The 26,262-nt window shown below is 60.0% G+C and overlaps 9 protein-coding genes across 9 annotated transcripts; 7 read left to right on the top strand and 2 right to left on the bottom strand.

The window, feature by feature from the left end:
* The first annotated feature begins 1,652 nt into the window (after positions 1 to 1,652).
* On the top strand, positions 1,653 to 4,455 carry THITE_2118537 (uncharacterized protein). The gene is made up of 4 exons (XM_003655115.1): positions 1,653 to 2,072; positions 2,183 to 2,542; positions 2,631 to 3,306; positions 3,390 to 4,455. Exons 1-4 carry the CDS (start codon positions 1,841 to 1,843, stop codon positions 4,399 to 4,401), a joined length of 2,280 nt encoding a protein of 759 aa, XP_003655163.1. The 5' UTR covers positions 1,653 to 1,840; the 3' UTR covers positions 4,402 to 4,455.
* Positions 4,456 to 5,199: 744 nt separating this feature from the next.
* THITE_2118541 (uncharacterized protein) lies at positions 5,200 to 6,130 on the top strand. The gene has a single exon (XM_003655116.1). It carries the CDS (start codon positions 5,251 to 5,253, stop codon positions 5,656 to 5,658), a length of 408 nt encoding a protein of 135 aa, XP_003655164.1. The 5' UTR covers positions 5,200 to 5,250; the 3' UTR covers positions 5,659 to 6,130.
* Positions 6,131 to 8,039: 1,909 nt separating this feature from the next.
* Positions 8,040 to 10,441, top strand: THITE_2118543 (uncharacterized protein). The gene is made up of 3 exons (XM_003655117.1): positions 8,040 to 8,426; positions 8,496 to 8,626; positions 8,686 to 10,441. Exons 1-3 carry the CDS (start codon positions 8,215 to 8,217, stop codon positions 10,227 to 10,229), a joined length of 1,887 nt encoding a protein of 628 aa, XP_003655165.1. The 5' UTR covers positions 8,040 to 8,214; the 3' UTR covers positions 10,230 to 10,441.
* Positions 10,442 to 11,049: 608 nt separating this feature from the next.
* Positions 11,050 to 12,146, bottom strand: THITE_2118548 (uncharacterized protein). Its single transcript, XM_003655118.1, has 3 exons — positions 11,919 to 12,146; positions 11,364 to 11,853; positions 11,050 to 11,288 (listed from the first exon to the last, which is right to left on the bottom strand). Exons 1-3 carry the CDS (start codon positions 11,971 to 11,973, stop codon positions 11,198 to 11,200), a joined length of 636 nt encoding a protein of 211 aa, XP_003655166.1. The 5' UTR covers positions 11,974 to 12,146; the 3' UTR covers positions 11,050 to 11,197.
* A 628-nt stretch (positions 12,147 to 12,774) lies between these two features.
* On the top strand, positions 12,775 to 14,334 carry THITE_126920 (60S ribosomal protein L43). The gene is made up of 8 exons (XM_003655119.1): positions 12,775 to 12,844; positions 12,918 to 12,928; positions 13,381 to 13,412; positions 13,470 to 13,505; positions 13,629 to 13,643; positions 13,700 to 13,731; positions 13,860 to 13,909; positions 13,976 to 14,334. Exons 1-8 carry the CDS (start codon positions 12,806 to 12,808, stop codon positions 14,037 to 14,039), a joined length of 279 nt encoding a protein of 92 aa, XP_003655167.1. The 5' UTR covers positions 12,775 to 12,805; the 3' UTR covers positions 14,040 to 14,334.
* A 1,142-nt stretch (positions 14,335 to 15,476) lies between these two features.
* THITE_2118555 (uncharacterized protein) lies at positions 15,477 to 18,300 on the top strand. The gene is made up of 3 exons (XM_003655120.1): positions 15,477 to 15,496; positions 15,667 to 16,352; positions 16,451 to 18,300. Exons 2-3 carry the CDS (start codon positions 16,001 to 16,003, stop codon positions 18,031 to 18,033), a joined length of 1,935 nt encoding a protein of 644 aa, XP_003655168.1. The 5' UTR covers positions 15,477 to 15,496; positions 15,667 to 16,000; the 3' UTR covers positions 18,034 to 18,300.
* A 2,001-nt stretch (positions 18,301 to 20,301) lies between these two features.
* Positions 20,302 to 22,102, top strand: THITE_2118559 (uncharacterized protein). Its single transcript, XM_003655121.1, has 3 exons — positions 20,302 to 20,449; positions 20,510 to 21,357; positions 21,445 to 22,102. The coding sequence occupies exons 1-3, from the start codon at positions 20,413 to 20,415 to the stop codon at positions 21,739 to 21,741; spliced, it is 1,182 nt and encodes a 393-aa protein (XP_003655169.1). The 5' UTR covers positions 20,302 to 20,412; the 3' UTR covers positions 21,742 to 22,102.
* On the bottom strand, positions 22,054 to 23,808 carry THITE_155482 (uncharacterized protein; the record flags this gene model as incomplete). The annotated part of the gene is made up of 5 exons (XM_003655122.1): positions 22,054 to 22,790; positions 22,831 to 22,900; positions 22,955 to 23,125; positions 23,190 to 23,518; positions 23,574 to 23,808. The coding sequence occupies 5 exons, from the start codon at positions 23,806 to 23,808 to the stop codon at positions 22,054 to 22,056; spliced, it is 1,542 nt and encodes a 513-aa protein (XP_003655170.1).
* A 1,229-nt stretch (positions 23,809 to 25,037) lies between these two features.
* On the top strand, positions 25,038 to 25,972 carry THITE_2090342 (uncharacterized protein; the record flags this gene model as incomplete). The annotated part of the gene is made up of 2 exons (XM_003655123.1): positions 25,038 to 25,364; positions 25,475 to 25,972. The coding sequence occupies 2 exons, from the start codon at positions 25,038 to 25,040 to the stop codon at positions 25,970 to 25,972; spliced, it is 825 nt and encodes a 274-aa protein (XP_003655171.1).
* Between the last annotated feature and the right edge of the window lie 290 nt (positions 25,973 to 26,262).

Raw genomic sequence — 26,262 nt, forward strand, 5'->3', positions numbered from 1 at the left:
GAGGCCGCAGCTCAAATTCCCGCCATGTGCCGTGGCTTGAGAGGGTCGTCGTGGAGCCATGGAGGCACGGATGCGTCTCTGTCAGTGCTGCCCACATGCAGCGTGCAGAGAGCACCGTTAATCCTGTGATCCGTGGACGTGCCACAGCGGCGTCAACCAGCAGTGACGGAGTCGGCCGGGATGTGGTACCTCGCTAGGTACCTTGCAGGTTGCTTTGCATGTGCAAGCAAGCCACATTTAGGTGGTTTCGTTGCCGCTCACCTGCTGCCCTTCTCGCAGTCCACTGCCGCGCCTATACATCAGCAGTCCGGAGTAAGGCGCCGTGTCATCTCCGCCAGGAGGTATTAGCAGGGGCGCAAAACTGCCGTTCGTCCAGACTTGTCATCATCCATCTCTGACCTCTGTCCGGGAGTTGATGGCCGCAATCCCTGTCAGCCTGGACAAACGTGAGAGGCTGACGCCCTGGACAGCCCCTGGCCAGCAAGCTACACTAGTGTATGGGTGTATGGTGTACTGCGTAGGGTACGGAAGAGTTACTGTCCATCTCCCCACAGTTGTTCGGTGGTAATGTCGTGCGCCGATTAATTGACCCAGCGAACCCCACCGCGAACAGGCGACGAGGGACAGGGAACAAGGTTGCTTGCGACCTTGTCTCCTATTCGACCCCAAAAGCCTGGAAGCCACCGATCCCGACCTCCCTTCAGGAATTGGCGAATTGCTTGTGAGCGTTCCTCACCGGGTACCTTACTACTCCTGTCTCCCTCCACGCGCTCCCTGTGCCTCCCCGTGCCATCACAGGCAAAAAAAAACGACGTCGACGTCGCCTGGCTGTGCTCTGCACATGGCCTCAAGAAAATTTCCCTTCTGACCTCATTTTGGCGTGTTCGGTGTAAATCACTCGCTGCGGACCACGAATATCTTACTCGGACCTCTCCAAGCGTCGACCCGGCAGCCTGCAGAGACCTAACCAGTCGCCTACAACTCACTCCCCCGAGTCTGCGCTACGGCCAACACACCGGAAGCTCCCTTTCCTTTTTTTTTTCCCGCTTCGACGCGTCGCAAGGAGAACTACATTTATAGACACATATCTATATAGCTACGCAGCACTGCGGACGCGGTTAGCCCTTGTCAGCTTCTCCGCGCCGTCCACTACGTCCAGCACCGCGCAGACGCCCAGCTCTCCCAGACAAGCCACGATTTCGACTGGCTGAGCTGTCGAGATCCAGCTATCATTCAACCCACGACTGCGAAGAAAGGGTACACAGTCAGCCCCTTCTTATCCCTCCCGAGACCTTTCCCAGCGGCATCCCGCGACTTCAGCTCTCGCGCGCCGGCCGAACTCGCCCGGTGTAGTTGGAGTTCTCGGGTTAAGCAGAGGTCAGTTTCTGGTCGTGCAACCTCTGTACGTCTTACCTGTTCTTTTTTTCCTTTTTCTTTTTCTTTTCTTCTTCTGTTTCCCTTTATCCCTTCAACTCAGCAAGACGATGCGCCGGCTGCTTTACTCGGATCGACACCCGCATTGTTGATACCACGCCTGAAACACGGCCCCTCCTCAAGGGTCAACCCAAGAATTGCCCCAAGGATCGTGCGGCACCTGCCATCCGGGACGGGAACGGCGACACTTTGGCTGCCTGTGCCAGTTCCAGGCCAACAGGCAGCTGATCCCCGGGAAAAGCCAAGCACATGAGAGAACCCGGCCGCCGCTGACAGCTTATCCGCAGTCCCACTATAAAAAGCAAGCGCAGTGCGCCGGCCTGTCCAGAAGCCCCCTGCTCGACCCGGACGAAGGCCGACCAGAGACTTGCCGGCGCCGGCGCCGGCGCATCGACGCATCCCCCACATGTTCAGCAGATCCCACCGATCTCGCACCGACAAGACCCAAGGCTTCTTCACAAGAGATCAAGAGAAGCAGACGCGTGACGTGACTCGGTCCGTGTTGGCCGAGCTAGGACTTCTTGGATCCACCTCGTCGCCGTCTCGCCGCCGGGTAGACGCCAACCGCCCGACTTACGACTACGCAAGCAGCATCGCCTCTGCAAGGTCCTACGGCGCACCATCATTCCCCGAGAAGGGTAGGTGCCTGTCGTCTCCTGTGCTACTCGCCGCACCTTCCGGTCCCGTTCGGTGGCGGCCGCGCTTGGTGACCAAGGAGTAGGCCGCTAAATCTGCTTTCCGGGAACAGGCGTCTCCATTGCCTCTGGAACCCTTCGCGCACCGTCGCACCACTCTGCAGCTTCGGTCAGCTCGGACAGATCTCGCGATAGTGTTTCGATAGCCTCACGAGCGTCGCTGGGCATGATGAACTCGGACAGGAGTCGATCGCGCCGGGAGCGCACCTTCGTTGGGAGTGAGTGCGCTGTGTGCGAGGAGCCGCTGGAGCACACGCTCCGCGGCGAGCGGATACTACAGTTCTCATGCACCCACGTGTCCCACGAAGCATGCTTCTACGAGTACATCCGCGAGTTCGAGTCTCAGTATTGCCCGACCTGCAACGCGCCGCTGCACCTCGACACGAGCCGCGCAGGGAATGTCCTCGATATTGGTAAGATCCCGCCGCAACTCGTTGTGTCTCTCTCTCTCTCTCCGAAACCCGCAGAGGAGAGATCGCTGACAGATATCTGGATGAGCAGAAAAAATCAGCAACATGGTGCGCGCTGTCTCGGTGAACGACACGCGCTCCCAAGCGACCCCGACCCCGACGCCGCACTGGGAAGATCAGCCAGGGCGGCCGCAGAGCCGGGGTTCGGGTGCCCGTCCAGCTGCCGCGGGTTCCGGCGGCCTGCGAGAGGGCGCGCCGAGGGGTGGCCAGCGTGACAACCCAGCGGAGCATCGCTACAACGCGCAGACGAGACACGCGCGAAGTGATAGCGAAGCGACCGGCGTGGCGTCCTCCGGTGGCTACCCCGAGACGACGCAGAGCGGGCCTCCCCGGCGGCATGACTACGACGTCCAAGCGATGGAGACGTCGTTGTCCAGCCCCCGGGCCGTGACACGGAACCCGATTCCCGCGCCAACGGTCACCGTCCGCTCCGAGTTCCCAACCATTAGCAAGTCGCGACAGCAGCAGACGCTGACTTGCTTGGTTACCGTCGAGGTGCCCGATAACAAGTGGCGCCCCGACCCCGAGGACCTCCAGAGCGCGCCCCCCGTGGCGCCGCCGAGGGTCGAAGAGCCGTTCGCGCGAGCCCCATCGCCTGCCCGGAGCGCGCCGCGGTTCTACCCGTACGAGTCGCCCGAGGTCCTGGCCGAGATGACCGAGAGCCTCCGCAAGCGGGTTGACAACTGGCACGGGCTCGACTTCAATCGGTAAGTAATGATCAGTGAGAAGCGGCTGGCTCGGAACATATCGGACGGTGGAGATAGTGTACTGACAGCGAGCGAAAACCTAGGTTCGGGAAATTGCGACTCTACGGCACCCTCCGCGTGGGCAAGGACAAGGTTGCGTGGCAGGAGTTGGAGTGCTTCCTCTTCGCCGAGATGCTTATCTGCGTCAAGGAAAAGAAGATCGCGGTCCCCCAGCAGCCGCAGTCGTCGCAGTGGGCCGAGGAGTCCGCTCCGCGCAAGACGACTCGCTGCACGCTCAAGGGGTCGATCCTGATCAAGAAGCACCTGAACGAGGTGTCGGAGACCGGCAGTATCGACGAGAACATTCTCACGCTGAGCTTGTCGGTCGCCGAGCTGCCTCAGTTCCACCTCCGCTTCGACAACCGCAACCAGCTCAAGCTCTGGCAGCAGGCCCTCCTCGATCTCAACGCGGTCGAGACCTCGCCCGTGCGCAGCCCGGACTACGACCGCGGCGAGTACTCGGAGACGGAAGAGGACGAGTGGCAGCGGGGCACAGGGTCGGGCCGGCCGCAGCGAGTGTCCTCGCTGGCCTCATCGTGGGGCGGCGCCAAGTCGGCCACGACTGCTCCGACAGAGTACACGAGCTTTGCGCGGAGCCCGCTGCTGCCTTCGGTCCATGTCCCCGTCGACGTGGTGGTCGTGGTTCCCATCTCGGCTTCTATGCAAGGCGTCAAGATCAACATAGTCCGAGATGCCCTCCGGTTCATGGTGCAATCCCTCGGCGAGCGAGACCGCATGGGGTTGGTGACGTTCGGCTCTTCGGGCGGCGGTGTGCCGGTCGTCGGCATGACCACCAAGGCGTGGCCCGGCTGGAGCGGCGTGCTGAACTCGATCAAGCCGGTGGGACAGAAGAGCCACCGCGCAGACGTGGTGGAAGGCGCAAACGTGGCCATGGACCTCCTCATGGGACGCAAGTACAACAATCCGATCGCGACGATCATGCTTATCAGCGATGCGTCGACATCGGACGCCGACAGCGTGGACTTCGTGGTTTCCCGCGCAGAAGCGGCCAAGTATGTCGTTCCCATTCTCTTACCCCCTCATGGTATGCTTTGATAGCTAAACAAAGTTGGCAGGATCACGATCCATTCCTTCGGTCTCGGCATGACACACAAGCCAGACACCATGATCGAGCTGTCGACGAGGACCAAAGCATCGTACACCTACGTCAAGGACTGGATGATGCTCCGCGAATGCCTCGCCGGGTGTCTTGGCGCCATGCAGACCCTGTCGCACCAGAACGTGAAGCTCAAGCTCAAGCTTCCCGAGGGGTCGCCAGCCAAGTTCCACAAGATCAGCGGCGCGCTGCAGATTACAAAACGAGCTACCGGCCGCGACGCGGAGGCATCCCTGGGCGATCTCCGTTTCGGCGACAAGCGAGACATCCTCGTGCAACTGGTCATCATGCCGGACAATGCATCCCAAGAGCAGCTCCCACAGGACGCCTGGGACAATATCGTCTCCGGACTGGAGGCGCTAGGCGGCCCTGTGGACCAGGACGAGCAGAGGACGGTCTCCGTCGAGGAGGTGCCCTTGATCCAGGCCGAGCTGATCTGGGGAGACATCCTTCGCGACGGTACATCACAACACGCGCGACCGAGCCTGTTGGCGATCACGATGCTGCCGGCGTCGTCCAACTCGAAGAAGCCGTGGGGCAACTCGCCGCCCATCCCCCCGCACCCGCACATTGTGCAACGTCGCATGGAGCTGCTCACGTCGGACATGTTGACCCGCGCGCTGACGCTGGTCAGCCGAGGACAGCACGACCGCGCGCACACCCTCCTAAACGAAACACGATCGATCCTGAAAGGTCTCGGCAAAGGGGGGTTGCCTCCCGTTCCCCCACTACCTGCCGGCAAATCCCAGCCGTCGACCCCTCATCCGGCCCCGGATGGATCTCCTACCATGGCCGGCACGCCTGACCGGAAGAACACGCCGTCTCCGACGTCCGCGGCGACATCGGGCCCAGGCTTCCCGCCCCCGCTAATACCACGCAGCCGCTCGAATGACGGGCTCGGCCTCAACGGGATGGGCTCGTCGGCCGGCATCGACGCGCACATGGTGGCCGCGCTCGACGCCGAGCTTGAGTCGAGCCTCGAGTGGATCAACCACCCGGCCGTCTTCGGCCGCGACAGCCGCAAGGCGGTGCTGCAGGCCATCGGCGTCATCAGCTCGCAGCGCGCCTTCACCTTCCGCACGCCCATCGAGAGCCTGTGGGCCGGGCGGGTCAGCGGCGTCAAACGACTGACGGAGAAGAGCCGCGAGTGGCGCGAGGAAGGGGGCGGCGAGGGCGGCATCATGGAGGAGGCGTAGACGGAGAGCGGAAAAAGGGGGTGCGGAAACAGGACAAGCGAAACCCCCCTCTTGCTTCGCCGGGCTTGATTGGGTTGCTCTCTGTGCCGTCTTATTCTTGAGCGGCGGAACCCGGGGAAACACGGTCGCCGTCATCAGACCTTCCTGTTCTGTTGCGGGTCGCCGAACTGGTGGGTCTTGCGCCGCACACAAGGAACTGCGCCGCGGTCATGCCGCCTTCGCTGCGAGTCAGCTACGCCGCGCATCCCCAACCCTCTCTGCCGCCTCAGTCGCCAATCGGCGGGATTATTTCTCATCGGGCACCACGGCAACACCCTCCCTCCCGACTATCAACCAAATCCATCGCCTCTCAAAGGAATACGCGCGCGCGCATCGTCCCGCCGTCGCCGCCGCCCGCCAGCCGTCCCGCGTCGCACTCGCCCATCGGCACAATCCTGTCATCCTACCGAGCTTATATCCTCGCAGTGTTCCGCCGACCTTCTTATCTTACTCTTTGGTGATGGGATGGGTAGACCCTGCGGGATTGACCGAAGTCGAGCGGGCGGGCGGGCGATCAGAAGGCGGCTTCTAAACGGCACCTGTCTCGAAACGGATCTCAGGACGTCCGGGGTTGGGCGGTTGGAGTCAACCGTTTTGTCGGGCGTCTCAGTCTCAGAGGCCAAGGCTCGGTCTGGGACATTCCCGGCCGCATCGCCTTCTTGTGCGGATGCTTCTTGATTACCTACCCCTTTACCTCCTTTACTCACTTCCCTTTGTGTTTCTCTTCTTGGGTTTGGGCTTGGACTTGGTTTGTACGTGCTGGTAGGCACATGTTGTTGCACCGGTCGTTTTTTTGCGCTTGGGAAGATACCATTCTGTTTTTTTCTTGCTTCTTGCTACGGTTCGACTCTCTGTTCTTGGGCGCTGAAAGTTCCCAGCCTTTTTTTTTCTTATTCTGTGCAGTTATGTACTGCCTTGTCTACGCGCAAGATAGCCACCGGCATACCCTTTTCTTTAGTGCGGGCTTTGCTTTGCTCTTCTTAGACCTTTTGACTTCGCTTGGACTTCTGTCGAGGATATTCTCCTTTTTTTTTTTCTTTATTTTTCTCTTTAGCTGTCCGCTTCACTGTTATAGATAGCGGTAGGCGCTAGTTGTCGAGGTCACATAGGCGTGGCCGGATGGTGGCTGTCGCGGGGATCGGTGTTGTTGGTTGGGCATTTTTGGAGCGAAGGGGAGGTGGGTGGGATGTGGTTCAAAAGAGAATCGCAGGCATTTTATGTTTCATGGCGTCGAAGTCGGAATGCGATGCGATACTTGATGCTTGCTATGTCTTTGATGAACTGTGTTGACAGTTGATTGAGATGTAGAGAGAGCACTAGTACCCAGTTTTCTATTTATTGGTACCATGGGCGGCGAAAGACGGCCGCCTCCCGTCACTCATTTCTTGATCGTGGCTCTGCAGCCTGGGCCTGCGCTCCAAGTTGTCGTGTCTGTGTGACCAGACTTACATGAAACTCAGGTCGGCACAGTAGTTCCTTGCGTGGGAGTTTGTCTGAGAAACAATACAGCGTAAACTGCCACTTCGTTGGCTGTGTTTCTTGCCAAGGGTAGTTATAGAAGTCGAGATGTGATGTTATTAAGTTCAGGGTGGACAGAGGGGGCCAGAGAGCTTCCCGTCGGAGCCGCGATAGGCCGTTGGATGTGCATTTGCGCCCAGCCAACCTGGAACCTTGGAAGGTCCGGCTGGGCTGTAGCTATGGCGCTTCTTCTTCGCCAGAGCGAGCGCCGGAAACACTAAATGGGAACACCAGTTTACTCATATATCATGATCTCGACTGCACAGTACTGCAGAGACCCTGGTTGAAGGCTGCTCGCAAGAAGAACTGACCGGAAACAGCGGAGTTGCGCCGGAAATGCGGATGGGTGTGGGCTCCCGTTGTCTCCTGACAGGATCCCTTGACCCGCCTTGCGGCATTTTATCAGATCATATTGATAATCTGCAGCCAATCACAACAGCGTGTCCGTCAAGATCAGGCAGGGGGTCGGGGGGGCTGGTGACCCGAGTTAAAGTCGGGCAGGTGCAATAAGCAACGTTGGCTGCCTCGACAGTGCCTTCTCTTCGCTAGTGACAGCAACATTAACGCGAATGGCCCAGGCTGCCGCTCAGGTGGACCAGACCTGAGACCTGCATCCGGCCTGTTTTGGATTGTGGGGGACACGAGCTGACCAGCTCGGCCATGAGTCAAATATGACCCAACATACCTAGGAGATTCTTCTCGCCGATCTTACCTACTGACTTCGACATGTTTTGAGCCTCTTGTAGCCGTTTACCTGATTTTTTTTTCTACACCTCTTTTGTAGCCGGATTTTCCTGTTTTGCTCCCCCAGCTCTGTATTCTTGCCTACTTGTCCTCTCCCCACGGGGTGCCATCGGCTGCGCCGCCAATGTCAGGGGCTGTCACTCCACCCACGCAGTTGGTCTCCGAAGAGCGGAAGGCAGCGGTCACGGATGCCCGCCGGACGAACTCGGGCGCGGCGCATTGTGCTAGGATTCTCACTCACGCCACGACCGGACGATGACGACGGCCGGCGACGAGCATGCTCGGACACTGCTCAGACCGGGACAGCGCGATGTGCGCGACTATGGCGCGGTGACCACGGCTGGTCCGGACGGCTCCGGCAACGACAGCAGTGATGACACCGAGGGTGATGTCCAGGATGGCGTGAGGCGCATCGAAGCCGTGTCGCGGACCTGGTCTACATGGGGGTTGGTGATGGCTTACGTGAGGTAACTAAGTGGACTTCATCTGAGGACTGCGAAGAAGATGAGCGGATGGTGCGCTAACACCCGGGCAAGTATATTGCTCATGGCCTTCACCGTCTCGCTTGAAGGCCAGGTCACCTATTCGCTGGCCGCGTTCGCTGTGAGCTCTTTCAACAACCACTCCCTGCTGTCGACCGTCTATGTCGTCCAGGGCGTGGTGAACGGTGTGTACATCCTGAGAGTCTGCGGCTACAGCTTTCGTCAAGGCTGACTTTGCAAATAGCCGTCATCAAACCGCCCATGGCCAAGATCGCTGATGTCTTCGGCCGCCTCGAAGCGTTCTGCATTTCCGTATTGCTTTGTGTCGTCGGCTACGTCCAGATGGCCGCGTCGCATAATGTCGAGACGTACGCTTCGGCCCAGATCTTCTACTCGGCCGGGTCCACAGGTCTCCAGATCCTCCAGCAGGTCTTCATCGCCGACACCAGCGACTTCCTAAACCGTGCCCTCTTCTCCAGCCTTCCCGACAGCCCCTTTCTCGTTACGGTCTGGATCGGGCCCGCCATCGCGGGGGTCATCCTTGCCAACTCGTCCTGGAGGGTGGGCTACGCTATGTGGGCCATCATCCTTCCCGCCGCTTTCCTCCCCTTAGCTATGAGCTTGTTCTTCAATGGCCGGAAAGCCGAGCAGCTGGGACTGCTCGCCAAGAAGCGGCATGGAGATCCGCGCACCGACAACGAGTCTCGGCGCGCCGCCGCAAGACGCCTCTTCGACGAGCTCGACATCGGCGGCACGCTCCTTCTCTCAGCCGGCCTCGCCTTGATTCTTGTCCCCTTAACCCTCGTCTCGCGCTCTTCCTCCGGATGGCACGACCCCAAACTCTTGGTTATGATCCTCACCGGCCTGGTCCTGCTCATGCTATTCCCAGTGTGGGAATCCCGCCCCGATCTGGCTCCCCACCCTCTCCTCCCGCTTCCGCTGCTCAGATCCCGCACATTCTGTGCCGGCTGCGCCCTCGGCTTCTTTTACTTCGCCGTCTTCTACATCGCTGTCCAGCCCTACTTCTACTCGTACCTCCTCGTAGCCCTCAACCTACCCGTCTCCCTCGCGGGCCCCATCACGCAAACATTCTCCTTCGCCTCCACCATCGCCGCCCTGCTCGCCTCTCTCCTCATTCGCCGCCTTGCCGTCCCCCGGCCGAGACCCTTTATCCTCGCGGGCGCCGCTCTCTACACCCTCGCCATCGCTGTCCTCCTCCGCACGCGCACGCGCTCCGCGTCGGTCGCGTCTCTCTTCGCCGCGCAGACGGGCCTCGGCGCCGGCGCGGGCCTGATGCACGTCGCCACGCAGCTGATCGTGCAGGCCGCCGCTAGCAGCGACGTGCCGCATCGCGGCAGCCAGGCCCGTGCGCAGCAGTACGTTGGCGTCGCGACCGCGTCCTTCCTCACGCTCGTCCAGGTCGGCGCGGCCGTTGGGTCGGCCGTGTCGGGGGCTGTCTGGGGAAAGCTGGTCCCGGCGAAACTCCTTGAGTATCTCCCCGAGCACGTGAAGGGCGAGGCGGCGAAGATCTACGCTAGCGTGGTGGTCGCGTGCAGCTATGCTTGGGGGAGCCCGGAGCGCGAAGCGATTGCGCGGTCGTACCAGGAGACTATCACGGTGCTGTTGTGGGTTGCGCTGCTGGCGTGCGGGCCGGTGCTTGGAATGGCGGTGCTGGTGGAGGACTACAGGCTGGATGGATTTGGGAAAGGCGGGATTGGGCAGGTTGGGGATGGCGATACGAGCGAAGAAGATGATACGCACGATCGTGGTGACGCTCTCAGGGAATGAGCTTGTCCGTGCTAGAGTTCAGCGTGCACGGCGAGTGCTGTTAGGGATAGAAGGTTTGACAGGTGATACCCTGACTTCGTCTGGTTTATAGTGGTTATACAGCATTTACAATCTGTCGGCAGCAGCGCATCCTGCTGGACATCACCCCTCCTTGATGCTGTTCCCAGTAGCGCTCTTTTCAACGGCAGCCCCTTCTCAGGGCTCCAAGCGCTTGGTCTCAATGTGGAAGCCAGCCCGGCCCAGCCGGTCAATGTACGGTTGCCCAAGACACGCAGGGGTATACACGCCGCCAGGTAGACCGACATCCTCCTGGAGCAGCGTAGCTGCCGCCTCGGCAAGGAAAATGCCCGTCACTGCGGACCATGTTAGCGCACCAGTCCCACAAACTAGAAACCCCCGTGTTTCACAAATAAAAAGAGTAAACTCACGATAGTAAGTACTCCCGTGAAACCACGCGCGACACAACGCCCCGTCCTTCCCCACCCCCTGCCCGTCCCCCTCCCCGCGATCCGCATACCCGACGCCGCGGTACTCGATCTCGTCGGCGCTGGCCACCGCCGGCTCGGGCCCCTCGCCGGGCTGGTACACGCGGCGGGCCACGAGCCGGCGCAGCCATGGGGTCGCCAGGACCAGCCAGAAGACGGCCACGCCGAGGTGCAGCGCGGCGCCCGTCAGCCAGTTGCGCGGCCGCATGTGCTCGCGGAAGGAGAAGCGCGCGCCGTAGAACTGCTCGCGCCGCGGCGCCGGCAGCGTCGGCAGCAGCCCCCACGTGCGCTGCACCAGCGCCGCGTCCGTGCGCGCGGCCACCGACGTCGTCAGCAGCCCGAGCGAGGGCACGGTTACGAGGCCCGTGAGGCGGGTGAGGAGGGATGGGGAGGGGGGTTGTGCCTGCGGCGGTGGCGTCGGGGAGAGCGCGAAGGGTTGGTAGGCGGCGCGGAACTCGGTCAGGGAGAAGTTGTCGAGGATGGTCAGGGCTGTGGCGAGGGTGCCGCCTGACGGGGCGGATCTGCAGAGGAGGTGGAAGAGGGCGGTTTAGTGCGTTGTTGGACGTTGCTGTTGCTGATAAACGGGGGGGCGGTGAGGGGGGGCCCGGGTAGGGAGGAGGGGAAGGTAGGGGCGGTAAGGGGTGCGTACTTCAGGTTATGGATGGACACGGTCACGTCGCGGATGGGCGACGAGAACTCGGAGCGGATGAAGGTGGCGAGGGACCAGGTGACGAGGTCGGCCGGCGCCGACTCGATGCCGATCTGCGGGAACATGAGGGCGCCGGTCTGTTTCGCCGTGCCTTCGTACTTGTTGAGCATCTTGGCGACGAAGGGCACCTCGCCCGTCACGTCGAGGTAGTGCGTGCCATTCTCGGCGCAGGCCTTGAAGGCATGCTCGCCCAGCTTGCCGTAGGGCCCGACGGTGGTGATGAGGACGAAGGTCTTCTTGGCGAGGGCAGCCAGGTCCGCGTCGGTCAGACTGCAGATCTCAATCCCGGGCTGGACACGGTCCGGGTTGAGCTCCTTGCACTGAGCAACCAGGTCCTCCAGCTTGGACTGCGAGCGCCCTGCTACGGCCCACTTGAGGTCGGTGGGCAGGTGGGTGGTGATGTACTGGGCCGTGTACTTCCCCGTGTAGCCTGGCTCGATCAGATCTGTGCCCGGTGCTGCGAATGATGGACGGTGTATATCAAGAGCTGCTCACCGGAGGCGCCAAATACCACCAGGTCGTACTGGCGGCCGTGCTGTTTGGATGGCATGGTGAAGCGAACTATGAAGGGAAAGGGGATGAGGCTGTTCCGGGCGGACAGTCCAGCTGCTGCAGAGCCCTGGAGACGAAAGCACTGGCGCGATTGAACGAAGACGGATGGCTATTTTCAGTCCGGCGATTCATCAACACAAGCCCGTGTATGTAGTATATCTGCGAATACACAGCGACAAACGGGGCAGGTTCTTTGATAAGGCGACGAGGGCGGGCCTGGGCCCTTTTTGAAGACCCGCCGTCTCTCTCTTCTCAACGCGTCGTCATGGTAGATTTGACAGATTGGCATCCCTGCAATGCGCCTACGCACTAAGTGTGCGATTCACCAACGGCTCAACCATCAAAGTTCGCCGCTAGGCTCGCCAGAACGGGAAAGCAGCACCGATGCTGGTGGCATGCGGCTTTGACTGCTGTTTGTTGAGAGCCGCCGTCCCCCGGTGATGTTTCCAAAAGCTGATAATACGGCCTGCCTCAGCGCCGGCGCCCCCCCACAGGAGCGGCCGGAGACGGGCCCGGGGAGCGCTATGAGAGGTGAGAGACGCGGTCCAGGCACTGAAAATGCCATGATGCCCCGCGACGGGAGCCCCACAAAAGCACAAAGTGCCAGCCCGCATTGGGTTGTCGCCCTTTTGGGTTTGAAGCCCCGCCCCGCTTTTTCCAGGCTATTCCGCGGGAAAAGTGTTCTACCAGATCCCGGGCTTGGCAACCCAGGCCCGCTCCTGCCGCACACCAGAAAATTGCAGTGCACATTTCTCAAAATCGTCGTCGCCAACATTCAGCGAGTCACCCTTCGGAGCTTACTTTCGTAGCACCACTTCTAATCCGCCAACATGTCCAAGCGCACGAAGAAGGTCGGCATCTCCGGCAAGGTACGTAGTCCCAACAGCCCTCTCATTGTCTCCCCGGTGCCGTTTTGCGCGACTGCTGACGCCGCCAAAACAGTATGGCACAAGGTTCGTGGCCCAAAATTTCCTAGCTGTCGCTCCGATTCGCCCGCCATGAGATCGCCATTTCCTCCTCGGTACCCGATCGATTTTTGGAGCGAAGCCCTGTCCCGTGAGGTAACTGCTGGCCCGGGTGTTGCGGCCAGAATTGAGCAGGGTCCTCGCAGCTTGGGGGGGGCATTTGCGCATTTCCCTTGCAGCGCCTGGGAGGGAAGGGAAGGGGATGCTTGTGAATGGAGCACTCGAGTTGCAAAGCTCAGGGCCCTGGATGGAACGGGTTGAAGGGGCCAAATCCGGATCCTGGCCGGTTGCCTTACCCGCCTTTCCCTGGCGCCGAGCTGGTCGCGACCCCCGGTACCCCTACGCCATGCGGTTGAGGGCGCTCGAAATCGATCGCGGTCACTTGGGCGAAGGAGAAGAGGCTTCTCTAGGAATGTTCATGATGCTGACAGCGGGCTCAGATACGGTGCCTCGCTCCGTAAGCTGGTCAAGAGTAAGTCCACGCGGCCGCAATGCCTCGCTTCGACCTCCATTGCTCACTATTCCACAGAGCAGGAAGTTTCGCAACACGCCAGGTACACTTGCAGTATGTGCCTCCCTGTCACTCGCCCCCCTTCGAAGTCGGGCCCGCGTCTGTCTAGCAGCCGTCCCGGAAACGGATAGCGACCTCGGTTTGATGACATATGCTGATGTGCAACTTTGCATTTAGCATTCTGCGGCAAGAGTGAGTGGAATGCAGGTTCAGTGCCCAGCAGAGAGCCCAAGTTAACATGTTCACAGACTCCGTCCGGAGGTCCGCTGTCGGCATCTGGGTAGGTCCTCCGTCACCATGGAAAACCAAGCTGTCCGGTTCAGCGAATTGGATGGCACTCGAGTCCTCATGGCGCTGAGTCTCGATGGCACGCATTGAACGTGCTGTGGCTGACCTGATCGCCCTTAGTCGTGCAAATCGTGCAAGAAGACCATGGCTGGTGGCGCCTACACTGTCGCGTGAGTCAACCCCTGGGCGGCCACCATGCGAGATTACAGTCGATCAAATGCTGACTGGCGAGTCAGGACCCCTGCTGCTGCTGCTATGAGGTCAACTCTCCGCCGCCTCCGCGAGATCACCGAGGTGTAGAGGAGGAGACGGGTCTGGCGTGTTTTTGCTTTCGGGTTTGGTGTCATGGAAAAGGACAACGGAGGCTCTGCGATACACTTTCAGCCGTTGGGTACGGCGGGTCCATCAATGACAATTCTTTGCGCAACAACGAGTCTTCGATTTCGTGTCGCGATGTCACTTGGATGATATGGTCGGGGACACCAGACGGCGGTGCGGTCTCTCATTACGACGATAGCTGGGGAGAGGTCAGCACGGCGGCCGGATTTAGACCTTCGGGCTGTCAAATTGACCATGGCACTGTTGACTGGCCACGCCCTTGTGCGGCGTTATTGGCGTTCTCGGTGTGGACTCGGTGAAGGAGTGGAAGGCCGCTGATGACGACCAATTGGGTCCCCGCCCGAGGGATGATGGGCCTGCCTCTGGCACGCCACGTCATGGCACAGTTTTGCTCGATGGAACTTCACACACGCTTCGTCGACCACATCTCAGGAGCTTGTCACTTTTGGTTGGGGGGCTGGGAGAGGACAGGAGGCCCTGCATCCAGTCAGTGCCGCGGCCGGCACGATGACCCGCAGTTGCTCTGATTGGACGGAGGCTTTGTCTCGGGGCATCTTGGAGGCCGAGTCGCCCCGGTACACTAGTTAGTCGAGTCGGGCCTGTCGAGGCTCACACCGGCTGCCAGTGAGGTACCTACCCCTTGTGTGTTCCTGACTGACATGACATGATGCACTCGCACCAGGAAAGCATGAGGCCCCGGTGCGGAAAGGGGATGACGGAGCCAGGTGCTCAGTTGCGGCTTGGCTGGCGGGAATGTGGCTCAACCGTTCCGTCCGTTCTCCTCCCGATCTGGACAAAGTGAGGGGGGAACTGGACGCTCGCTTCTATTCAAGGTAACATGCTGTAGACAGGTGCAATTAAACAGTAATGGAAACGGGAGCAAGCCACGATGAACCGCCGGATTCCCTTTTCTAGTTCGGTGGAGCCCCGGGCGGACGGTGGCCAGTTGACTCGAGTGCTCTGTCCACAGTACACTGGGAGTCGGGTAGCGGCAGGATGGGGGAACTGTGCATTCCGGACCATACTGTCTGCTGTCTGTACGACATACTAAGTCAGGTAATCAGTCAAAACAATCATCGGTATCAAAGGCGAGGGTCGGGGCTCAATGAATCGATGAATCAGCCCTCTTAGTTGCGAAAGTCGAGACAACCAGCGAAGAACAAACAACCATCGGCTCAAGCTGTGGCACCAACCATCAGCGTCAGCATTTGCTGCCTCAGCCACTTCCCTCTCATCAAGCAGCCCCCGTCAACGTCGTGGCCACGTTCATCGGCCCTGCGACAGTTACCCCCCACCTCGCTCTTTTCTCATCAGCATCAACGGGAGTCAGTCACGACACGAGAGTCAGCTGGCCCCCGGAATTGCCTCGCCAGGCTGGGTGCTGCCATTTCTCAGAACTCACGTTCGGTTATTACGCAGTACGGAACCACGAACTGTCCAGTCCCCTGCTCCTTAGGGAACCACTCATTGGCTGCTGAGATCCCGGTTTTGTGCTAACACGGGACCACACCAAAGGGCACCTCTTTGGCTGGCTGGGAGTCATGCCCTCTGCTTGTTCCATTTCTCTTTCTCTGACTTGCCCTCCCAGCGTCCATGACTTTTTGTCCCGCAGTGTCACTCGCAGTCGTTACCCGGACCTGAACCCATTTTACCTTGCGCTTGCGCACGCCCGCCTGCGCACTGAACACCCGCCTCCAGCCCACCAAAGCTGCCCGCCACCCGTCCCCAGCGCTGCTACGGCCACTTACAAGCTAAGCTGCACAGCGCTACCGTCTCGGCAAACAGTTCCAAGTCCTGGGAATCCAGCACGCATCAACACGGCTGTCAAATCCAGGAAAACGCCATCGCTGGAAATATTTTGATGAATCCAGAAAGCCTGTTTCTGGCTGGAATTCCGAATTTTGCACGCATTGCCATCGGCCATGGCTGATCAGTGCATCGTCTGCCTGGAGCCCCTGGATGTTGAGCCCAGCACTCTTGCGGCCCCGCTGGGCCCTGCAGAAGAGAAGCCGCCGCCGCTGCAGAACGCCGAAGAGCACAACGAACACGGCGAACCCCTCCACGAGCGCCATGCCATTGAGGATGCGGATGCACTCGCCAGGGCAAACCAGAAGAACGGACCGGAGCACGCCAACCACGACAATGTAGCTCAGATCGAAGCTTGCGGCCACATGCTACATGACGCCTGCTTGCGCGAATGGTCTGAGAAGGCAAATAGCTGTCCCATCTGCCGCCAGATCTTCCATGTCGTCAAGGTCTACGCCAAGGTTGGAGGTGAGCTCACCTCCCGCAGCAAATCCCCACCACACCCCTATATTTGCTAGTTTTGAAGGACGCTATCGGCTGATGCATTTGTGTTTTCCGTCTTTCAGGCAAGTATCTGTCCACACGCCATGTCGAGGACAAGAAGCAGGTCGCCGAGTTCGACCCGCGCGCATGGGCCGATGACATCCCTGAAGAGTCGGAGCTCCCCGGCAGCCGCTGTCCGGTGTGCAACTCCGGGGGAGACGAGGAGGTGCTGCTGCTTTGCGACGGCTGTGATGCCGCGTACCACACACACTGCATTGATCTGGACAGTGTCCCGGTCGGGCCCTGGTTCTGCATGGAGTGCGTCGACGCCTTTGGCCCGGATGTAATCGAGCCCATCGAGAATGCGGGAAGGGGCGGCAGCCGCCTCGGCCCGCGCTACTACTTCCCCCGCACCCAGGCCAGCATGCGGCGTGCGAGGCAACGAGCCCGGTCCGACGAGTGGCAGGGAGCTTGGGGCCGTATTACGGGCCGGATCTGGGATGCACTCGAACTGGACCTCGACTACCAGGACGACGAAGACTCGGGGATTTTTGAGAATTTGCGCCGGTCGCGCCAGCTGCGCGAGCGGGAACGGCAGGAGCACGAGCGGTGGCAGCAGCGCTTGAATATCGCCAGCCGATTGGGCGCACGCGACGTTTTTGTCAATAGCATACCCGAATTCGTCACGCGCCCGCAACCACCTCCCCAGGAGACCCGAGAAGAACGGCTCGCCTGGGGCGCCTTGGAAAAGGCCCGAGACATGGAGGCGCGAAAACGCAAATCGCGATCGGCGACTGCCGAGCCGCCCGAGGAGCCACATCATGAACCTGAAAGAAAACTGAAGCGACCGCGAACGAGACGATTGTTACCCCAGCATGGCGAGTCGTCAGCCTCAACGAGCAGGGACCCCGGGCCATCGAACCGACAAGATCACGCGAGCCCATCAGCAACCACATCCGAAGCGCCGCCCTCGTTCTTGGCCTCGCTGCTCAGGGAGGTCGAAATGAGCACGCCGTCGGACGAGGAGAGCCTCCGAAATATGTTCGGGCCGATCCCGGGCGTTAATGATGCCCCATCGCCCGCCCGCTCGCCTTCGCTGCGCAGCCAAGGGTCGGCGACCCCGCCGCACCGCATGAGCTCGCCTCAAATGACGCTAAGCTCACACATCGCCCCGATATACCCGCCATCTAACTACTCACCGACGAGAGGCTCGTCATCGAACTCGGTGCGACAGTCCAGGTCGTCGTCGCCCAATAAAGCGGCCCCGCCAGAGGCCCAACCGACACCCGAAAACAGCGACTCGGAGCATCGGGGCCGCCGACCTCGCCAATCTGGCCACCACGGCGCACTGGAGCTTCGCCAGCCCCAGCCACGGCGGGCACAGAACATTACGCTGCCGAGGTCGCAAGACGCGTCGCCCGCACGAAGCCCGCTGCCGCTCGAGGTGAAGGAGAGCATCAGCAAGATCGTGCGGAGCGCGCTGAAGCCGCACTGGCGCTCCAGCAAGCTGACGGCGGCGCAGTACGAAGCCATTAACCGCGACATCTCGCGTAAGATCTACGAGGAGGTCAAGGACCCGACGGCCGTCAGCGAGGACATGAAGCAGAGCTGGGAGAGGAGAGTGACGCAGGAGGTGGCTCGCGCGGTGGCGTCGCTGCAGGCCTGACGAACGCGGGGCGAGCGCGCTGGCACCACACCACATTCTCCCCACCGATATACCCATGACTTTTTTAAGGAGCAACAGCACAGCACAGCACATGACCATGACACGACCATGACCCGGACGGCAGGTGTTACAATGGCGGGGGTTCTCTCATCTCATTTCGAACGGCGGATAGTCTCGGGAATCGTGGCGTTTCAGGGTATCTGGCGGGGACTGGCTGGATTCTACGGTGCAATTGGGGCGGCGGCTCATGGAAATCTGGTTGATATACCCGGGTGGGATACCCGGGTGAGACAAAGATGTCTGGATAGCTGGGTCGCACCGGGGCTTGGCGAGGCGGTTTCTAAACGCCGGTTCCGCGTTGCACAGGCGCCCTGGCGACTTTGTATATTGTCCAACGCTGGTCCCTTTTTTGTTGTCCCTTAAGCTGGGCGTCATCATCACCCGGCCCTGCTTCCCTTCCTTCCTTCCTCTCCCGCTCTCGCACCTCACCAGCGTTGGGGCATCTGAGTTTCTTTCCTTCTTTGTTTGCTAGCTTTAGGTATCCGGCAAACATGCATCCTGGCAAGCGTGAGGGGGGTTGTTTTGTGTGTTTTGGCGCTGGCGGTGGTGTGTGTGGTGGTGGTGGTCGTGCTGAGATCTGTCTGTGGGTGTGGTCATGATGGATCGGCGCTGGCATGGTTGGCTTTCAGGAACGGAAATACAAAAGACACTCTCCGCATAGCAATGGCAGATGGGTTGACCTGAACCTTCTGTTCTCATGCACAGGAGTGTTGGCGTTGGTATTGGCCATGGCCGTCTCTGCATCTTGTTGCTTTGGGCATTGGCCCCATGTACTTGATTACCTGCGTGTGAAGTATGTGAAGCCAGCGTGGGCTGCTGCCGCGGAATCTGAGGATGCGCTGCATGAAGTGACACGTAGTTGTAAGAGGAGTTGGCGAACTGGCGAGGTGGTGAGTTGTTCTGTATAAAAGGCCGGTGATGCTCTCGAAATACTTCCCTTCTGACACTCACACGCATACATAGACCTTCCAAGCACAAGAACGGCACACAAACGCAGGCAGTCCTCGGTTACTAACTGTAAACACATCCATACTTCTCTGTTCACTACCTGAGACGTGCCTATGCCTACACCATCAAAAATGTCTACCAACACCCCCGCCGCTGACCCTACCACCAACACCGGCACCAGCACCGGCACAGGCACCGGCATCGGTAGCAGCAGCACCGAGGCGAAGTGGCCGCCCGAGCACACCTGCGCGTGCGAGCGCTGCTGCTGCCACGTCAGGGTCTCCAAAAGCGGCGTCTTCTGCTGGAACTGCGTTAAGAAGTGCCTGAAGGTGCCGCTCATGATGGGCCACCTGAAGCTGCTCGACGGGGAGGGGAAGGGGAAGGAAGGCGAGAAGGAGAAGGAAGGCGGGAAGGAGAAGGGTTTGCACTAGAGGTGTGAAGACACAGTGGTGATTGCCGGGGGGGGGGGAGGGGGGGGCGGTTGGAGGCTGGCTACTCCGTCTTGGTGTTGAGCTTGGGTGCGTTCTGGCGGCTAGATGGGCGGGTTGGGCGTCGAAATTGCGGGTTTATCTCGACTTTGGTCCCCACCTCTCTGGAGAGGTCGTCGCGGGGAGAAAGGCATAGACAACCAGGTAATCAAATAATGAAGCGTTTCGGTGCTGGAAGTCCGTTCCAGGGCGAGCCAACATATACAATCAGCATCATCGCACCGTGTCAATCAGCGCCGTGTTTCTAGCCGAGGAGCTTCCATCGAGCGGCGGCCACGGGCCTCTCAGACTGTCCTGGTCTGATTCCACACGGCGTACACGTAATAGCAGTGTTGATCACGTTCTTGGCCAGGCAGGAAAACCACTGCTGTCCCATATCAAGACGGCGCACGCACCGAAGTGTAAGGTGAAGTGCGAAATGTGAGCAGCAACTATCTAACAGCGACCCGGTGGAAAATGGCCTCTCGGCGCAGGCACCGCTAGCGAATCAGCTGCTATGTCCGTCTGGGCACCCGTAAATGATCAGGACGTTTTGGAGATGGAAACAGGTCTTGATGATAAGGATAAGTGCCGTGAGAAGGAAAAAGGGGAAAAGAGGAAGCCTTTCGAGATGCGGTTGCCAAAAATTGACCACGCGATTTGGGGTGGCACGTGCGGGTAATTGTGAGCTAGGCTAACTACAGAAGGCGGTGTGCGCGTTTCAACTCTCTCGAGCGTCTCGAGCGACGGGAAAAGTGGGCCACTGCCCTGGCAGGGAAAAAGTTCACGGTCTGGCAGCCGCGACTTGAAGGAGGTCCCCGTCCCCCAAGACCTGTTATCCCAAGTCGCGCCCAGTTGTTCCAGCGCCGCCCGCGTGGACGCTCGAGCAAGTCACACCACCATGATGTCGGCGCCGGGCAGAGGGTCGGCTCTGCTGAGGAGTGAGTCTTTCCAACTTGGCAATTGAAGCTGCAGAATGCTGATGGCCTCCCGTTCCGCAGGCTCGCACCGGGTCTGCTCGCAGTGCGCCCGCCCAGCGCCCAGGACACCACGGCCAAGCGCCGCTGCGAGCCAGCCTTCCCCCGCCCTGGGTCTGGCCGTACCATTAACCGCCCGCCGATACTATGCCGCCGAAGCCGCCGAAGCCGCCGACTCCTTGTCACAACAAGCATCAACAACGGCCCCTCCCCCCGTAACCACCGCCCCGGACCCAGAGACCCCCACGCCCGCTGCTGCAAGATACTGCATCAAATCCTCGCTCATCCTCACCCGCCCGCCGCTCCTCACGCGCGAGCCGACCCCCTTCGAGGCGGCCTACTACCTGTACCAGAAGCGGCTGAACGAGCGGCTGACGGCGCCGTTCCGGCGGGCCTTCTACTTCAAGCAGGACAGCGCGGCGGACCTGGACTTCCGCATCAAGCTGCGCGAGCGCCGCGGCGTGCCGGCCAAGGACATCGGCCGGTACAACCCGCGCGGCCGGATGGCCTGGAACGACGAGGTCATGGTCGGCAGCCGCCTGGCCGACCCGGCCGAGGTGCGCGACCGCCTGCTGGCCGACGCCGAGGTCCGCGTCAGCGAGGACGGCGAGCCCATCCCCCCCGAGGAGCGTGTGCCCGTCGAGCGGCCCCAGAGCAGGCTCACCCAGGCCGACCTGGAGAACGACGTCAGGAGGTTGGATCGCAAGCTCGACAGGACCCTGTACCTGGTGGTGAAGAGGGCGACGACCGGTGGAGAGGGCCGTGAGGCCAAGGCCGAGGGCGAGGGCCAGGGCCAGGGTGAAGGCGAGGGCGAGGACGGCGTGTGGGAGTTCCCGACCGCCGTGGTGCCCACGCATGAGGCGTTGCACGAGGTGGGTTTCCTCCACACTACCTAACTTTCCAGGGTTCAGAAACAAAGCGCAATGCCACTGACTTTTTCTTTCTTTCCTCTCTTCCAGACCGCCGCCCGCGCCCTTGAGGAGGCCGCCGGCGTCAACATGAACACGTGGATCGTCGGCCGCGCGCCCGTCGCCCACCGCGTCGTCGAGCCCGTGCTCGGCCCCGACGGCGTGTCGGTTGTCCAGCGCGGCGAGAAGATCTTCTTCCTCAAGGGCCGCATCATGGCCGGCCAGGCCGACCTGACCGGCAACAAGCTCGGCCTGACCGACTTCAAGTGGCTGACCAAGGAGGAGCTCCAGGAGGTGCTGCCCCTGAGGTACTTCCTCAGCGTGCGCAAGATGATGGACCTCAGATAGAACCGTGCCGGGGATGGCGAGGAGGCGGAGGAAGGGCGTCGGTTGTTGTGCGTGGTAGAATGGGGTAGACGGCGCACCTGACGGGGCATAGCAAGCGAGGCGCTCTCTCGCTGTGTTTGTGTTGGTATTGTAAATTAGACATGCTATGTACAAGCCATTTTTGCCCGCCCTCTTCGTGAATTAAGGTTACGGATCTTGAGGTTCTCGACGCACCGCCGGCCAGGCAAATGCCTCCATTTTTCACTTTTGAAAATATGGTTACCAGTACATAGAAGCATGTCTGCGAGTTTTGGCGATTCCTTTCTCCTTGCCCTACATCTGTGCCAAGTCCATCACCACGGCATTTCCCAACCGCAGCTTGTTGCCGTACTGCCTCCAGACCTCCCCATCCCATGATGGGACCATATACACCGAAGAAAGCCTCGACCCGGCCCTCTCTCTCGAGCTTCCGGAAAACGGGCTCAGCTCGCGGAACAACTCGACCCCCGTTTCACGAGTCCCTGGTGCTCCATCCGCCTCCTCGTCCCTCTCCGCGCGGGGACGCAGCCTTGGGTTCCTCAACCCTATCTTCCTTGACAAACTCACAAACACCGCCGCCGTCATCCAGCTATCAAATCCTGCGTTGTGAGCCGAGCCATCGCGGGCATCATACCCGGGCATCGGTGTAATGGGCACAGAGCCCTGGCCGACCAGCTTGTAAAGCTGCTCCAAATTTCTGCCCGTTCGGAATCCCAGCTGGGAGGACAAGTACTTGGTGTCGACAACTCTAGGGAAGAATTCGCCCATGTCTCTGCGGAAAGCCGCCACATCGTCCGGCAGCGGTCGAAGAAAGGTCTCCTGGATGAAGCAGAGGTCGAGGAACGGATTGTGACCGACTATGACAGGGCGGCGCTGCTTGATGCGCCCTTCGTAAAGCCGAAGATCAACGTGGAGCCGGGCAATCCTGGATCTCCTGGCGGCGCCTTGCAAGTGTTCGTCAACTAACAGCTCGGCATTGATCTCTTTGGCAAAGGATCCCCCAACGAGGGCCTCCACGACATAGCGAAATCCTGGCTTTTTGTTAATTGAAGAATGCTCGACAGGCTAGACTGGTGTGGGGCTGCTTGCCGGTCTGTTTGACGACGGCTTCATGGCGTTCCTTGTATTCGCCGTCCCATAACTGTACAAGGAGCTTAGCACACGACTGGGAGTATGACGGATACATCCCACAGACCTGCCGCTCCTCCTGGTTCCACTTGACGACTTGGGCCAGCAGATTGCCCTGCTTGAAAACAACAAAGCAGCCGGGGAATTCCGCTTGAATAAGTCGGCGTATTATCAGAACATGCGTGGGAAGAAGTCTCTTGGACGGCCCCTCCGGACTCGTGATGAGGACACTGTCCCCCTGGGCAGACGCGAGGTAGTTAGCTACACTTATCAGTCACCACCTTACTTGGTTGAGCGGGTACCGATTCAGGATTTGTCTCGAGCCAAGCCGAGATGTCAGCGCGGGTGTCGTTCTGGAACTTCCTTAGCCAGGTATCGAGGGTCTGGTCGCCGGCCGCGCTCGGGAGTCCGCATTGGGACAAGTACAGCTTGCTAGCCAACGCGCTCTCTGGACGGCTCAAGTAGGGTACGCCCTGAGAAAAAGCCTTCTCAAAGGAGAAGTTGTTTTCCTTCAGGAACAGAAAGCTCCGATAAGAGAGAACGACTTTGCGGTCGATGAGCTTTGCTAGAGCGGTGCTGGGCGGAGCGAATTCAGGGGTAAGATGGAAAGTGAATGTCTTTGACTGGTAACCTGTTGTGGTGTCAGCAATTTCCGCTCGAGAACAGCGGCACCAAGAAGGACAAACCATTTTGCTCGTCATCATACGAGAGACAGGTCATGCCAAACTGGAGAACCTGAAATGTCCTGGCGGCCTCGGCCGCGAGCTGGTACGCGGTTATCTCGGTATTCTCAGGCGCTGTGTCCACTGCGTGTCCAGAGACCCCCGTCATTTCCAGGTCAATGGCAACATATTCGGACAAGGAGATCGCTTCCAGTACCGTTGGTAATGTCTGCCAGAAGTTGGAGCGGTTTATATCCATGGCGGCTGGAGAAGACAGTGTATGCTGAAGCAATACCAGTGTCGTGTCGGGGCCAGACAAAAAGAGGAAGCAGCGAGCAACGTGGACGATCCGCTTGATGCTCCAGGTTCCAAATGAGGAAGAATAAGCGCCGGGGGGTGATGGGAAGACCGACGAGACGAGACAAAGGTGGGACAAGGGGCAGTTCACACGGTTGCGAGGTTGCTCTGGGCATGGCCAACATTCCGTGATTGACGGGACCAGCTGGCTTTTGCAGCTGTTGAAGATATTATGTTGTGCTCACAAGCTTTGACTACCTCCCCCGAAGCAACTCGGAGCTGAGAGGGATAAGGGGCGCCATGCTGGCAAAGTGTTTGGCAAGAAGCAACCTCCGGTTTGCACGCACACAGCGGCAGTTTGAGAGGCGGCAAAGAGGAAACAGACTGTGGATTCGGGTTGGGAAACTGAATAAACAGGTCAGGTTGTTGTTGCCTTTCCGAGGGCAGTGCTTGTAGCCTCTGCCATCGGTCATGCGCTCAGCCGTACCTTCCCCAAAGGCACCAAGCAGAGTCGTTCTTCAATGTGAAGCAACCCGACCTGGTACATCTGGCCAGTCAGTATCTGGTGCCGCTCGTGTAGCACAACCTACGATCCAAAACCATCCCATCTCTCCTTCCTTTTCTATCACAGCACACGAGGTAGACTCAAATTTGTCCTGTTCTGTCAAGAGGCACACCTCTTCCATCTACCCGAGATGTTGTTTCCCATTTTTGACGTTTGCCCAAGTCTCAGAACGACAAACCATTCATACAGCCGCCCTTTGGCAAACTCGCTGCTCCCAAGCACACGGGTCCAAAGCTTTCATCCTTGCAAGGGTCATGGTAACGTACGGGTGTGGAAGGCAACCGACAACACACAAGCAGATCTCAAGCCATTTAGAGACCGGCGAACACTAGGGCTATACTTCTGTGAGGAAGCAATTGGAGGTTGCCAATGTTTGTTCCAAGGCCCTTTTGTCCTCCGTATTTCCCAACTTCGCCGTCGTTTCCCCGATAGACCCATGGCACCTTCTTCTTTCCATTTCGGCTCTTCCACCCCCCTCGGCCACACACTCGGCGTCAGTTCCGGACCTTAGCTTCTGCATGTGCGTCCGCGCAGTTCTGCTTCTGCTATCCCCTTTAGCTACCACTCCCTCACGCCGCCCAGTATTGCCAGCCATCCTTGCCTGTTCCCAAGCCGCCGCAGCAACCATGGAGCCCGGAGATCCCGACTCTGCCCGCAGAGGCCGAGGAGGCCGGGGAGCGCACTCCAGGCACGTTCATGTATTTCCTCGTATCATGGGCATGGCGTCTATGGTGCCCAACCTGCTGGGACACCCGCGAACAGAACCGCGGGAAACTGGCCATGAGACGGACTCCAGGACTGGTGTGCCAGGCACCTCGGCAACCGATCCGTGGGAACCCTTCCTGCCGGTAGACCCTGCCATTCATGCCTCGAGGGCCATTCGACTAGAGCGCCTGCAGCTGCACCTACCCGGCGAAGGTGGCGATTGGATTCGGACCGTGAAGTCTTCCTACGTACGTTGTCTTCTCGCCTTTCACGAAGCGCGTCCTTCTTCCGCGCTATATGGGTAACCCGCTTGCAGCAGCACACTGCAACTTCAATACTGACATGTATATGCGACCAGGGCCAGGGTTTCATATGGTGGCTGGCGCCTCTCAGCCCACCCTTTGCGCACCACCGGGCGATGATGAACTGGTCGCCATACCGGAAAGGCATCTATCTGGACGAAACCACGCGCCAGTGGCGGCCATGCCGTCTCGACCGAAACCAGCTGCTTCGCCCGGTCATCGTGCCCAACAGCGCCAGGGCCTTCGCGCTGCCGTTCTACGACACGTACCTGTCGTTCGCCGCGCGCCTGTCGCGGCACTCGCCGCTCGACGAGGACGCCCACACGGCCGTGCTCATCTACCTGTGCGGCCGGGTGCGCCTGGGGGAGGACCAGTGCCACTGCTGCATCAAGCGCCGGATCGGAACGAGCATGCCCGGCGACCCGGTGCCCGTGTGCGTCAGCGCGGCGCCCTACTTCCACGGCATCTGCGCCAACTGCTTCCTGAAGGGCGGGTCGCTGCCCGAGAGGCTGAACCGCTGCAGCGTGTCCGAGGTGCTCACGATCGACGAGTAGAGTGCGTTGAACAGTCCGGGAGGCTACCCCATGATCGCGGCCTCGCTGTTTCAAGGCGGTACCGGCGCCGAGCAGGCCTTTGCAGAGAACCTCCTCTGGAAGAAAGGCCCGCCTACTGGGTACGGCAGCGCCTTGAACATTGCAAGGCATGGCGAGCGGAGGGGGGGCAACCAGGGGCCACCGCCCATCGCGCCAAACGGAGCCAGCAACAACTGGTTGTGAATGACGGACAGTGATGTTCAGCGAATATGGCAGCTAAGCTACTAGTATGGTTGTGGTCATTAGGCTCA

This window comes from Thermothielavioides terrestris, chromosome 4, assembly GCF_000226115.1.
Source record: "Thermothielavioides terrestris NRRL 8126 chromosome 4, complete sequence".
In the NCBI taxonomy this organism is placed as follows: Eukaryota; Fungi; Ascomycota; class Sordariomycetes; order Sordariales; family Chaetomiaceae; genus Thermothielavioides; species Thermothielavioides terrestris.